Source organism: Euprymna scolopes, chromosome 44, assembly GCF_053919585.1.
Source record: "Euprymna scolopes isolate OS-2025 chromosome 44, ASM5391958v1, whole genome shotgun sequence".
NCBI lineage: Eukaryota > Metazoa > Mollusca > Cephalopoda > Sepiida > Sepiolidae > Euprymna > Euprymna scolopes.
Genome location: NC_136525.1, coordinates 27,994,273 through 28,007,572, shown reverse-complemented (window position 1 = coordinate 28,007,572; position 13,300 = coordinate 27,994,273). Strand labels below are relative to the sequence as shown.

General features: G+C 30.8%; 1 protein-coding gene across 2 annotated transcripts in view; it reads left to right on the top strand.

Moving 5' to 3' along the window:
- The window catches only part of LOC145268756 (glycerophosphocholine phosphodiesterase GPCPD1-like), a 138,846-nt gene that overhangs the window by 84,838 nt on the left and 40,708 nt on the right, over window positions 1-13,300 (top strand). For both annotated transcript variants that reach the window (XM_080124352.1, XM_080124353.1), the window contains exon 7: window positions 9,139-9,246. In XM_080124352.1, coding sequence (XP_079980478.1) covers window positions 9,139-9,246 — 108 coding nt within the window. The remainder of the gene's footprint in view (window positions 1-9,138; window positions 9,247-13,300) is intronic.

The window sequence follows — 13,300 nt, the reverse complement described above, 5'->3', positions numbered from 1 at the left end:
TGATTATATTGTTATAATTATTATGTTGTAGCGTGTTATTGAGTCACTTTGCTGTCTTGCTTTTTGTTTTTCTTTTTGTGTTATAAATGAAATTATTAAATATTTTGTGTTTTTATTTTTATTTTTATTTTTTTTTTTTACAAAGGCATCACCACATTATCAAGGCCCAGAGGCCACTCAAGGATAAGGGTTAAAGAGTGTACAGTAGAAATTGGTCAATATAGTAATCATTAGTAATGAAAATTTGGTAAATTTAATAACTTATATGGAACGGCTCATCAAGAACTTATTTACTTTAGACTTGAACACATCCATATTGTAGTCAGCCGGAAAGCAGGAAAACGGAAGACAATTCCACAGGCGTGCAGTTCTAAGAAAGAAGCTTTGTTCATGGAATCTACGTTTAGGTTTAGGCACAGATAAAGAGTGGGGGAAATTATTGATAGTGTTTACAGCTAGACGAGTGTTTCTTGTGAAAGTTTGGCGAGGGGGGGACCATAGATTGAAGCTCAGTTGAACACTTTCCATGAAAATAACGATACATCAGAGACAAACTCGCAACATCTCTTCTGTGAGATAGAGGTTGCAAGGAGGAGAAAAGGACATCTCCTACGAGGCTACGAAGTCTATTTTGAACTCTATCAAGGCAGGACAAGTCCTTTTTAGCAGCTCCTGCCCAGATGTGGCAACAGTATTCCATCCTTGGACGTACCTGGCTCTTATATAGGTAGAGAATAGCATCAGCAGTGAGACATCTACTGGATCGATAGAAAGATCCCACCATTTTTCCAGCGGCCTTGGCAACAGATTTGATATACGTGTTCCATTTAAGATCAGGAGTAATGGTCAAGCCCAGAAGCTTGTCAAAACTTGAGGCCTCCTGAAGACGAGAGCCATTCATTTCAATTGATGACAAATGTGGATTAGAATGTTGATGATGTAAAGAGAGAAGCTTGGTTTTAGATGCATTAAAAGTAACCAGCCACTCCTTTCCCCATTGTACTACGTGCTCAAGATCAGAGGAGAGAGAATTGGAGAGAACTTGGTCGTTTACTGTCTTAGATGTGCTACCATAAATGGTAGTGTCGTCAGCATAAATGTCTACAAATGATGTAAGGATATGATTTGGAAGATCATTAATGTAGATCAGGAAAAGAGTTGGGCCAAGGATGGATCCCTGAGGGACACCGGCATTAATACTGTGAGCTTCTGATTTTTGCCCCTCAACTACTACTCTTATGAACCTATCAGAAAGAAATGATTTAATAATTGAGAAGACTTTTCCAGCTATACCATAGCTAGCGATCTTATGAAGTAAACCTTTATGCCATACCCTATCAAAGGCTTTAGATATGTCAAGAGCAATTGCCCTAGAAAGATTGCCACCGTCGAGAGATTTGCTAATCCTATGCGATATAACTGTAAGGACATCTGCTGTAGATCTAGCAGAACGGAAACCATATTGAGTGTCATCTACCGAGTTGATAGCAAAAATTACGAATTATACCCATTTTTAGTTCGTGTGAGGGGAATCTATCACCATACTTTCCCTTAAACACGTCAGTTGGACTTTTATTAAGTACAATACTTAATAGTTTTTTTTTTTTTTTTTTTTTTTTTTTTTTTAATGGAGAGTAGAAAACGCATTGTGGATGCGTTATCGGCAGCTCCTGTTACTCTCGCTTCTTCTTATTTGTCCCTCAGTCCTCATTTTTTAAATGAGTGATTTTTCGGACAAAGGGAGAAGAAAAAGCTGTTTTCTAGGTTGGCAGTATTTTTGCGAACAGTTGGCTGAGATGGCGGAAATTTTCTGTTTCTATGTCTATCCTTGTAGCCATCTCACTAGTAAGGGTGCTGGAGGTAAACGTTTTGTCTGGGCTGACGTTATCCGCCTGATAGTCAGGGACCCGAACCTTGGATTAACCACTAAGGAGGCTGTCCTATCAGCAGGTGCAAAGTACTGGGGCTGCTGTATTGCCATTTGGTGAATGGATTCTGGACCATGCAGTAGCTTCTGGTGGGGCCTCTCGATGCCATACTAGTGGGTAATTGTTACGGCTTTACCTTATCATTAGCTACAAATAAAAAAAAAAAAAAAAAAAAAAAAAAAATTCTTCGTTTCTTTTTCTCTCTTAATTTCCCCTCTCTGTCCTGCTCTAAGTAAATCTGTCGACCTAGTCCACAAATTCCAAAATTTCATCATGACAAGTTTCAAGAAAAAATACACGATTAAACCCGGTTCTCCAACTTCCAATGTAGACCCCTACTACCATGTCTCCTTCTTCAACATCAGGGGTCTTCGTTCTAACCTTCCAGAGGTTGAAACCCAATTACAGGAGACTAAACCAGACCTTTTATTTTTAAGTGAAACTGGCATTGGACAGGCTATTTCCCTAGATGAGTTTGCAATTTCAGGATATTCTAACTTAACTTCTAAATCTGACCCCCAAGATCGCCATGGGCATGGAATATGTGCCTATATTAAAGATAGCTTTCCATGTGGGAGGGACATCTCCAGGGAAGATCCTAACTTACCCTATATGTGCTTCCGGGTTGCTTTAGCTCACACTACTGCATTTATATTTACTCTCTATCGCCCCCACAACAGCGGAGTTACTATCTTTCAAAGCATATCTGAGAAAATTGAACAAGTCCTTTCTACTTATCCTTCAGCTAACATTCACGTATGTGGAGACTTCAATGTTCACAACGTCGAATGGTTGACCCACTCAAACAAGACCGATGATGAGGGGAGGTTCTGTCATGATTTCTCCATTGCCTATGACCTCACTCAGATTGTTCAGGAACCTACCCGTGTGCCCGATAATGACGGCCAGTATGCGAGCCTACTAGACCTTTTTCTCACAACTTGCCCTGAACTATGTTCAGTTTCTGTTCTGTCGCCTCTTGGATCTTCCGACCACTCTGTTGTATCAATTAAGATAAAAATGAAATGTAATAAGTCCCCAGACGTACCTCTTCATCGTACAGTATATCGATACACTAAGGCTGACTGGGATAGCTTCCGTACATTTATATCTGATCTACCTCTGCATTCCATGTTTAAAAAGGATGTGTCCTCTATAGTATTAGACCTAACTGAATGGTTAATTGTAGGTATTGACCATTTCATACCCTCTAAAAAGTTTCAGCAAAAACCTAACAGCCAGCCATGGTTCTCTCCAGAATGTGCTGCTGCCATTGCGCACAGAAATCACTTTTTCCACTGCTTCAAACGTAATAGATGTATGGAAACTAAAGCTGTTTTCAGGACTGCCAGCAACCATTGTAAGAAAGTAATAAGGAACGCAAGAGTGTTGTATGCTCAATCTGTTAAGTCCAAAGTAGCTGAGCAGCGGCTTGGTTCCCACCAGTTTTGGCAAATAGCAAACAGAATCCTGAACAGAAGCGTGTGCTCCATCCCAACTATTATCAATGGACCTGAGGTAATCTCGTCAGCATCAGACAAAGCCAAACTCTTTGTCAAGAACTTTGCAGCTAATTCTACCCTTTGCGACCAAGACCGCCAACCCCCAATATTTCCTCCTGTATCAGAAAACACGCTATGTGATATACGTATATCTGTACGTGATGTTGCGAAGCTAATCAAAAACCTTGATTCGAGTAAAGCAACTGGCCCTGATGGTATTCCAATTATAGTACTCAAAAAACTTCAACCTGAATTAGCGCCCATACTTACAAAACTGTTTAAACGTTGTCTTAAGGAGAATAGTTTCCCATCTCCCTGGAAAATCTCATCAGTATGCCCTGTATTTAAAACTGATTATATTTTGTATTTTTATTTGTAGACATTAAATAAAACTGGTTGTATTTTGTATTTTTATTTGTAGACGTTAAATAAAACTGATAATATATTGTGTTTTTATTTGTAGACATTAAACAAAACTGACAATATTTTGTATTTTTATTTGTAGACGTTAAATAAAATTGATTGTATTTTGTATTTTTATTTGTAGACGTTAAATAAAACTGATTATATCTTGTGTTTTTATTTGTAGACGTTAAATAAAACTGATTATATTTTGTGTTTTTATTTGTAGACGTTAAATAAAACTGATTATATTTTGTGTTTTTATTCGTAGACATTAAATAAAACTGTTTGTATTTTGTATTTTTATTTGTAGACATTAAATAAAACTGATTATATTTTGTGTTTTTATTTGTAGACGTTAAATAAAACTGATTATATCTTGTGTTTTTATTTGTAGACGTTAAATAAAACTGATTATATTTTGTATTTTTATTTGTAGACGTTAAATAAAACTGATTATATTTTGTATTTTTATTTGTAGACATTAAATAAAACTGGTTGTATTTTGTATTTTTATTTGTAGACGTTAAATAAAATTGATTGTATTTTGTATTTTTATTTGTAGACGTTAAATAAAACTGATTATATCTTGTGTTTTTATTTGTAGACGTTAAATAAAACTGATTATATTGTTATTATTATTATGTTGTAGCGTGTTATTGAGTCACTTTGCTGTCTTGCTTTTTGTTTTTCTTTTTGTGTTATAAATGAAATTATTAAATATTTTGTGTTTTTATTTGTAGACATTAAATAAAACTGACCATATTTTGTATTTTTATTTGTAGACGTTAAATAAAATTGATTGTATTTTGTATTTTTATTTGTAGACGTTAAATAAAACTGATTATATCTTGTGTTTTTATTTGTAGACGTTAAATAAAACTGATTATATTTTGTGTTCCTATTTGTAGACGTTAAATAAAACTGATTATATTTTGTGTTTTTATTCGTAGACATTAAATAAAACTGTTTGTATTTTGTGTTTTTATTTGTAGACGTTAAATAAAACTGATTATATTTTGTGTTTTTATCTGTAGACGTTAAATAAAATTGATTATATTTTGTGTTTTTATTTGTAGACGTTAAATAAAACTGATTTTATTTTGAATTTTTATTTGTAGACGTTAAATAAAACTGATTATATTTTGTGTTTTTATTTGTAGACGTTAAATAAAACTGATTATATTTTGTGTTTTTATTCGTAGACATTAAATAAAACTGTTTGTATTTTGTATTTTTATTTGTAGACGTTAAATAAAACTGATTATATTTTGTGTTTTATCTGCAGACGTTAAATAAAATTGATTATATTTTGTGTTTTTATTTGTAGACGTTAAATAAAACTGATTATATTTTGTGTTTTTATTTGTAGACATTAAATAAAACTGATTATATTTTGTGTGTTTATTTGTAGACGTTAAATAAAACTGATTATATTGTTATTATTATTATGTTGTAGCGTGTTATTGAGTCACTTTGCTGTCTTGCTTTTTTTTTTTTTTTGTGTTATGAATGAAATTATTAAATATTTTGTGTTTTTATTTGTAGACGTTAAATAAAACTGATTATATTTTGTATTTTTATTTTTAGACATTAAATAAAACTGGTTGTATTTTGTATTTTTATTTGTAGACGTTAAATAAAACTGATAATATATTGTGTTTTTATTTGTAGACATTAAATAAAACTGACAATATTTTGTATTTTTATTTGTAGACGTTAAATAAAATTGATTGTATTTTGTATTTTTATTTGTAGACGTTAAATAAAACTGATTATATCTTGTGTTTTTATTTGTAGACGTTAAATAAAACTGATTATATTTTGTGTTTTTATTTGTAGACGTTAAATAAAACTGATTATATTTTGTGTTTTTATTCGTAGACATTAAATAAAACTGTTTGTATTTTGTATTTTTATTTGTAGACGTTAAATAAAACTGATTATATTTTGTGTTTTTATTTGTAGACGTTAAATAAAACTGATTATATTTAGTGTTTTTATTTGTAGACGTTAAATAAAACTGATTTTATTTTGTATTTTTATTTGTAGACGTTAAATAAAACTGATTATATTTTGTGTTTTTATTTGTAGACGTTAAATAAAACTGATTATATTGTTATTATTATTATGTTGTAGCGTGTTATTGAGTCACTTTGCTGTCTTGCTTTTTGTTTTTCTTTTTGTGTTATAAATGAAATTATTAAATATTTTGTGTTTTTATTTGTAGACATTAAATAAAACTGACAATATTTTGTATTTTTATTTGTAGACGTTAAATAAAATTGATTGTATTTTGTATTTTTATTTGTAGACGTTAAATAAAACTGATTATATCTTGTGTTTTTATTTGTAGACGTTAAATAAAACTGATGATATTTTTTGTTTTTATTTGTAGACGTTAAATAAAACTGATTATATTTTGTGTTTTTATTCGTAGACATTAAATAAAACTGTTTGTATTTTGTATTTTTATTTGTAGACGTTAAATAAAACTGATTATATTTTGTGTTTTTATCTGTAGACGTTAAATAAAATTGATTATATTTTGTGTTTTTATTTGTAGACGTTAAATAAAACTGATTTTATTTTGTATTTTTATTTGTAGACGTTAAATAAAACTGATTATATTTTGTGTTTTTATTTGTAGACGCTAAATAAAACTGATTATATTTTGTGTTTTTATTCGTAGACATTGAATAAAACTGTTTGTATTTTGTATTTTTATTTGTAGACGTTTAATAAAACTGATTATATTTTGTGTTTTTATCTGTAGACGTTAAATAAAATTGATTATATTTTGTGTTTTTATTTGTAGACATTAAATAAAACTGATTATATTTTGTGTTTTTATTTGTAGACGTTAAATAAAACTGATTATATTGTTATTATTATTATGTTGTAGCGTGTTATTGAGTCACTTTGCTGTCTTGCTTTTTGTTTTTCTTTTTGTGTTATGAATGAAATTATTAAATATTTTGTGTTTTTATTTGTAGACGTTAAATAAAACTGATTATATTTTGTATTTTTATTTGTAGACATTAAATAAAACTGGTTGTATTTTGTATTTTTATTTGTAGACGTTAAATAAAACTGATAATATATTGTGTTTTTATTTGTAGACATTAAATAAAACTGACAATATTTTGTATTTTTATTTGTAGACGTTAAATAAAATTGATTGTATTTTGTATTTTTATTTGTAGACGTTAAATAAAACTGATTATATCTTGTTTTTATTTGTAGACGTTAAATAAAACTGATTATATTTTGTGTTTTTATTTGTAGACGTTAAATAAAACTGATTATATTTTGTGTTTTTATTTGTAGACGTTAAATAAAATTGATTATATTTAGTGTTTTTATTTGTAGACGTTAAATAAAACTGATTTTATTTTGTATTTTTCTTTGTAGACGTTAAATAAAACTGATTATATTTTTTGTTTTTATTTGTAGACATTAAATAAAACTGATTATATTTTGTGTTTTTATTTGTAGACGTTAAATAAAACTGATTATATTGTTATTATTATTATGTTGTAGCGTGTTATTGATCACTTTGCTGTCTTGCTTTTTGTTTTTCTTTTTGTGTTATAAATGAAATTATTAAATATTTTGTGTTTTTATTTGTAGACATTAAATAAAACTGATTATATCTTGTGTTTTTATTTGTAGACGTTAAATAAAACTGATTATATTTTGTGTTTTTATTTGTAGACGTTAAATAAAACTGATTATATTTTGTGTTTTTATTTGTAGACGTTAAATAAAACTGATTATATTTTGTGTTTTTATTTGTAGACGTTAAATAAAACTGATTATATTGTTATTATTATTATGTTGTAGTGTGTTATTGAGTCACTTTGCTGTCTTGCTTTTTGTTTTTTCTTTTTATGCTATAAATGAAATTATTAAATATTTTAGACGTTAAATAAAACTGATTATATTTTGTATTTTTTTTTTTTGTAGATGTTAAATAAAACTGGTTATATTTTGTATTTTTATTTGTAGACGTTAAATAAAACTGGTTATATTGTGTGTTTTTATTTGTAGACGTTAAATAAAACTGATAATATTTTGTGTTTTTATTTGTAAGCGTTAAATAAAACTGACAATATTTTGTATTTTTATTTGTAGACGTTAAATAAAATTGATTGTATTTTTATTTGTAGATGTTAAATAAAACTGATTATATTTTTTGTTTTTATTTGTTGACATTAAATAAAACTGGTTATATTTTGTATTTTTATTGTTAGACGTTAAATAAAACTGATTATATTTTGTGTTTTTATTTGTAGACGTTAAATAAAACTGATTATATTTTTTGTATTTATTTGTAGACGTTAAATAAAACTGATTATATTTTGTGTTTTTATTTGTAGACGTTTAATAAAACTGAATATATTTTGTGTTTTTTTTGTAGACGTTAAATAAAACTGATTATATTTTGTGTTTTTATTTGTAGACGTTAAATAAAACTGATTATATTGTTATTATTATTATGTTGTAGCGTGTTATTGAGTCACTTTGCTGTCTTGCTTTTTGTTTTTCTTTTTTTGCTATAAATGAAATTATTAAATATTTTGTGTTTTTATTTGTAGACGTTAAATAAAATTGATTATATTTTGCGTTTTTATTTGTAGACGTTAAATAAAACTGATTGTATTTTGTATTTTTATTTGTGGACATTAAATAAGGCTGGTTATATTTTATGGTTTTATTTGTAGACGTTAAATAAAACTGATTATATTTTGTATTTTTATTTGTAGATGTTAAATAAAACTGGTTATATTTTGTGTTTTTATTTGTGGACGTTAAATAAAACTGATAATATTTTTTTTTTTTTTGTAGACGTTAAATAAAACTGACAATATTTTGTATTTTTATTTGTAGACGTTAAATAAAATTGATTGTATTTTTATTTGTAGATGTTAAATAAAACTGATTATATTTTGTATTTTTATTTGTAGACGTTAAATAAAACTGATTATATTTTGTATTTTTATTTGTAGACGTTAAATAAAACTGATTATATTTTGTATTTTTATTTGTAGACGTTAAATAAAATTGATTATCTTTTGTGTTTTTATTTGTAGACGTTAAATAAAACTGATTATATTTTGTGTTTTTATTTGTAGACGTTAAATAAAACTGATTATATTTTGTGTTTTTATTCATAGACATTAAATAAAACTGTTTGTATTTTGTATTTTTATTTGTAGACATTAAATAAAACTGACAATATTTTGTAATTTTATTTTTAGACGTTAAATAAAATTGATTGTATTTTGTATTTTTATTTGTAGACGTTAAATAAAACTGATTATGTCCCGACTTTGCAAGTTGACGGCTGTGCCTATCATCCAGACGATGTTATGATGTTTAAGGTTCAAGTGCACAACACAGAAAATTTAGTAAGTATCAGTTGAACCTGCTCGATGTTGTCCAGGCATCTTTTTGCTTACACTTTTTTTTTGTACTATGTCAATTTTTTGGGAATAGAATGGAATTGGTATCAATTGAAGATAGCAGACTTTCACGTTTGGTGGCCACAATACAACAATTATTTTTAAATGTGCTCTCAACCAGTCCTCCTTCATCCAATGGTAGTGCAATGACAAATCCCTCCTTTAATGAATTTGTAATTTGAAATCTAAACAAACTTAACATATTGAAAAGGAGGATGGCCAATTTTAGAGTTTATCATAAGGATGAATCGGTTACACTGGTATAGAGCATTCATCCTCTTGAATAAACTGTTGCAAAAGCATGTATTTCTTGAATTGCAGGAAGGTTGACTAAGCAAAACTTGGAAATTAGTGATTGGACAAGACCATTCAGAATAGAATTTGAAGATAGTTGAACTGTGAGCACTAGAGTATGTTTGCGAAATATCGAAAACATTTGACCTTTTGTTGCATAATTGTTCAAGGCTAAGCTGATATATATTTCTGGGCTTGATCTTTACTTCTGACCTGATGACCTGAAATGCAACATGTACATCAAGTCAGTTGCCAAGGTCGCTGGAAAAATGGTAGGATCCTTCTACCGCTCCAGAAGATATCTCACTGCTGATGAAATTCTCTATCTATATAAAAGCCAAGTACATCCAAGGATGGAGTACTGCTGCCACATCTGGGCAGGAGCTGCTAAAAACAGCCTATCCTGCCTTGACAGAGTACAAAATAGGCTTCGTGGTTTAGTGGGGGATGCCCTTTTCTCTTCTCTGCAACCTCTCTTCCACAGAAGAGCTCCAATCCCTGGTCCCCCTTCACCAATCTTTCACGATAAACACCCGTCTAGCTGAAACCACTAAAAAATTTTCCCCACTCTTTATCTGTGCCAAAACCAAAACGTAGATTCCATGAACAAAGCTTCTTTCTTATTACATTAAACATCCGTCATATCATTTCTCTTTATGATATGTCATATCATTTCTCTTTATGATATGTCATATCATTTCTCTTTATGATATGTCATATCATTTCTCTTTATGACACGTTTCAAGACTCCAAGCATAGTTTTGGGACACAATTGCCATTTTAGGTCAATTTTCAAAACAGATAATGTATAAGTGTTATACCATTTTTCTAAACCAAAATTTAACGAGGAATCCAATAAAACAAAAACGAATACAAAATTTTGATGGGAAACCATGTTTTTAAGCAATTCTTTCATGACGGCCGGAATCGCACTTCCCGTTTTTTTGTCCCAAGGACCGTATCCTGCAGATTGCGAAACTATTTAAGAAAATTACTCAAAACCTATCAATCATAAGTGTTAGGCCATCTTTCTTAACCAGAATTTTGTGAGGAATCCAAAAATAAGGGAGAGAATACCAGATCTTGATGAGAAATTGCCTTTTTTGGCCAGGTTATGGTAACAACCCATCCGAATTTTGGGATACTGGAAGTTTTCAACAACACATAACGAAAAGGGTTCTTAACCTCTCATTAAGACATCTTTTTATTGAAGAATGATGGGTAATGGATACATAAGATTCCCAGTTTAAGTTTAGAAATGTCTGAAATGAACAGAAAGCAACATAACAAGAGTATACTAGCACTGATGGAAAAATCTGTTATCAAAAGGAAGATAGTTTAAGACCAAGTGCTCGGTTGTACAGTTCCATAATGTTTTTGGAGCGAGCAGCTCGCTTTGCATCCAACAGATTTTCCCCGAGCTCATCAATATGTTTCGCACTCACAGGGCTGTACTTTTCCTCCCCTAACCATTTCACAATTAGTTTCACTTTTTACGTAGGGCTTCGTCAGATGGTTGCGGTGGTACTTCTGTATTCTGCTCGTCATCAACATCGGATGCAGGAGGACTAGAATTCAACTCTTCCTCACTTGCAGAACTATCAGAGTCTCTCTCCTCCTGTTCAGTATTTGCCCCCTTCCTCTTCTGCCAAGTTGCTAATTGCAGCAAGCGACGAACTGTTGACACTCTTTCGGTTTTGCGTTGCTTTCGTTGTTGCTCAGTCTTCCGGCGTGATCGCGTTCTTGGTGTCATCGCTGCTGCTTCTAAAGGTGGTCTGCCACGTTTTCCAGATGTTGAAGTCGTTGGTTTTTCCTCATTTAAGGGTGTTGATGCATTTGATGGAAGTTTTGTTGGAGGTGGAGATGGTGGATTTGCTGTTGCTGCCTTCTCACGATGTTTATGTACTGCATCTTCGTGGTATTTCACTTTCTCCTCTTTCGTCAAATTGGAGTATCTTGTTGTTGTAGATCCCTTCTTTCGCCCTCTCTTTTTTTCAAAAACCATAGTTGTTACTAGAGAGGGTCGCTATGTGAATTATTCTGAAAAAAGAAAAGGTATTAATCAGAATGACATAGCCATCATGACTATTTACATATTTACATACAGTTAAAAGGACTACGTTTTTAGGTCAGAACTGTTTCTCCTCACTACTGATACAACACACATACAAGTGAAGATCTCACACAACTTCCTTCATGTTAAGGGGAGGATTTTTCACACCTGCTCCACGTGAAAACCTTCTTTTCAGTTCACCCATAACACTTGAATAATTCATGAGGGTATTCCTTGACTTCAAGCAATACGATGGAGCTGTGAAATGTTACTTCTATACATCCAACCTATACTGCCTACCATGACATATAAATCATTCACAAGGGAAACCCTCAAAGCAAAAATGAAGGGTGAGTCACTTAGTTTTCAACCCTGTTGGAGGGAATAGTTGTGGAAACCTATCAGAAGTGATATGACTACTTTGTTAGCACATAATTTGGTATCAACTGTGAAAAATACTCAAATTTGGAGAAAAAAAATATTACTGTAAAAAAAAATGTACGTCTTCAATTTGGCCAAAATCAAAAATTCCTGATATACAAGTTGTTCAGATTGATATTAGTGACAAGTTGTATAGAAGGGATTTTTGATTTTTCGAAAATTGAAGGCAGGTTTTTTTTTTTTACAGAAAAAATTATTTTCGGCTTCACTTTTCAGCCGGTCAAACAAAACGTGCAATATTTTGGGAACCGCTAGCCGGTTGCTGCTGTTCTAAAGCTTAAATGAAAGCTAACTGATCAAGGTTACTGAGAAATGACCATAGGGACAGTGTTTGCTTCGTTTGTCATCATTTTAGAGGGATCTTTGCCAAAAAGACGCATTTTTTTACCAAAATCGGGAAAAAATTGTCACAGCCTGTAATTGAGGAGAATGGGTAAAATTCGAAGAGAGTTCTATGAGCAGCGTTTTTTTTTGCACAAATGCAATTTTATACTATTGTTGAACGAAAATGATTATTTACTTCTCTTAGTTTCATGTCTAAAAGTGATTTTTGGCTCTTCTTTGTGGTGAGGTAACAAAAATTGTCACTAAAATATCTCCATTTTAGGCCTTTTTTTCAGTTATATCGTTTTTTTCCGGTTGAAAACAGGTATATTAACCATATAAACCTATGATTTTCTGAAAGACAATTTAGTTTTGCCTCACATATCACAAGAATAGCTTTATAGATCATTGTGTGACTGATCAGTGATTTTTGACTTCAATTGTCCCAAAACTATGCTTGGAGAGTTAAAACATTTCTTATGCAACGTATGTCCTCAACCCTCATTAGTCAGGTTTCACTTTCATACATTATCACGTCTGATAGGCTCTTCGCTTGGTCGACAGTGGTAATGCTCTGCTGGCAGTATCCATTCTTAATTCATTAACCCTTTTATCCTCGAGTGGCCTTTGAGCCTGGATAAGCAGTGATTTGTTAGTACATTATTAAAAAATAATTTCTTGCAATCACACCCTATGCCCCAATGGTATCACCAAACTAACAAAACTTATTGACAACCTCAGTAGCTTTGCCATTCAGATATAAGTTGTCCACATCTAGGACTCCCCCCCCCACTCCAAGTGTTAACCAAGACAAAGGTTGTCAAAAATAGGATTCTTAATCAAGGTGTGATAGTAATTTGGAAAAAAGATCAGACATAGAAGTCAATA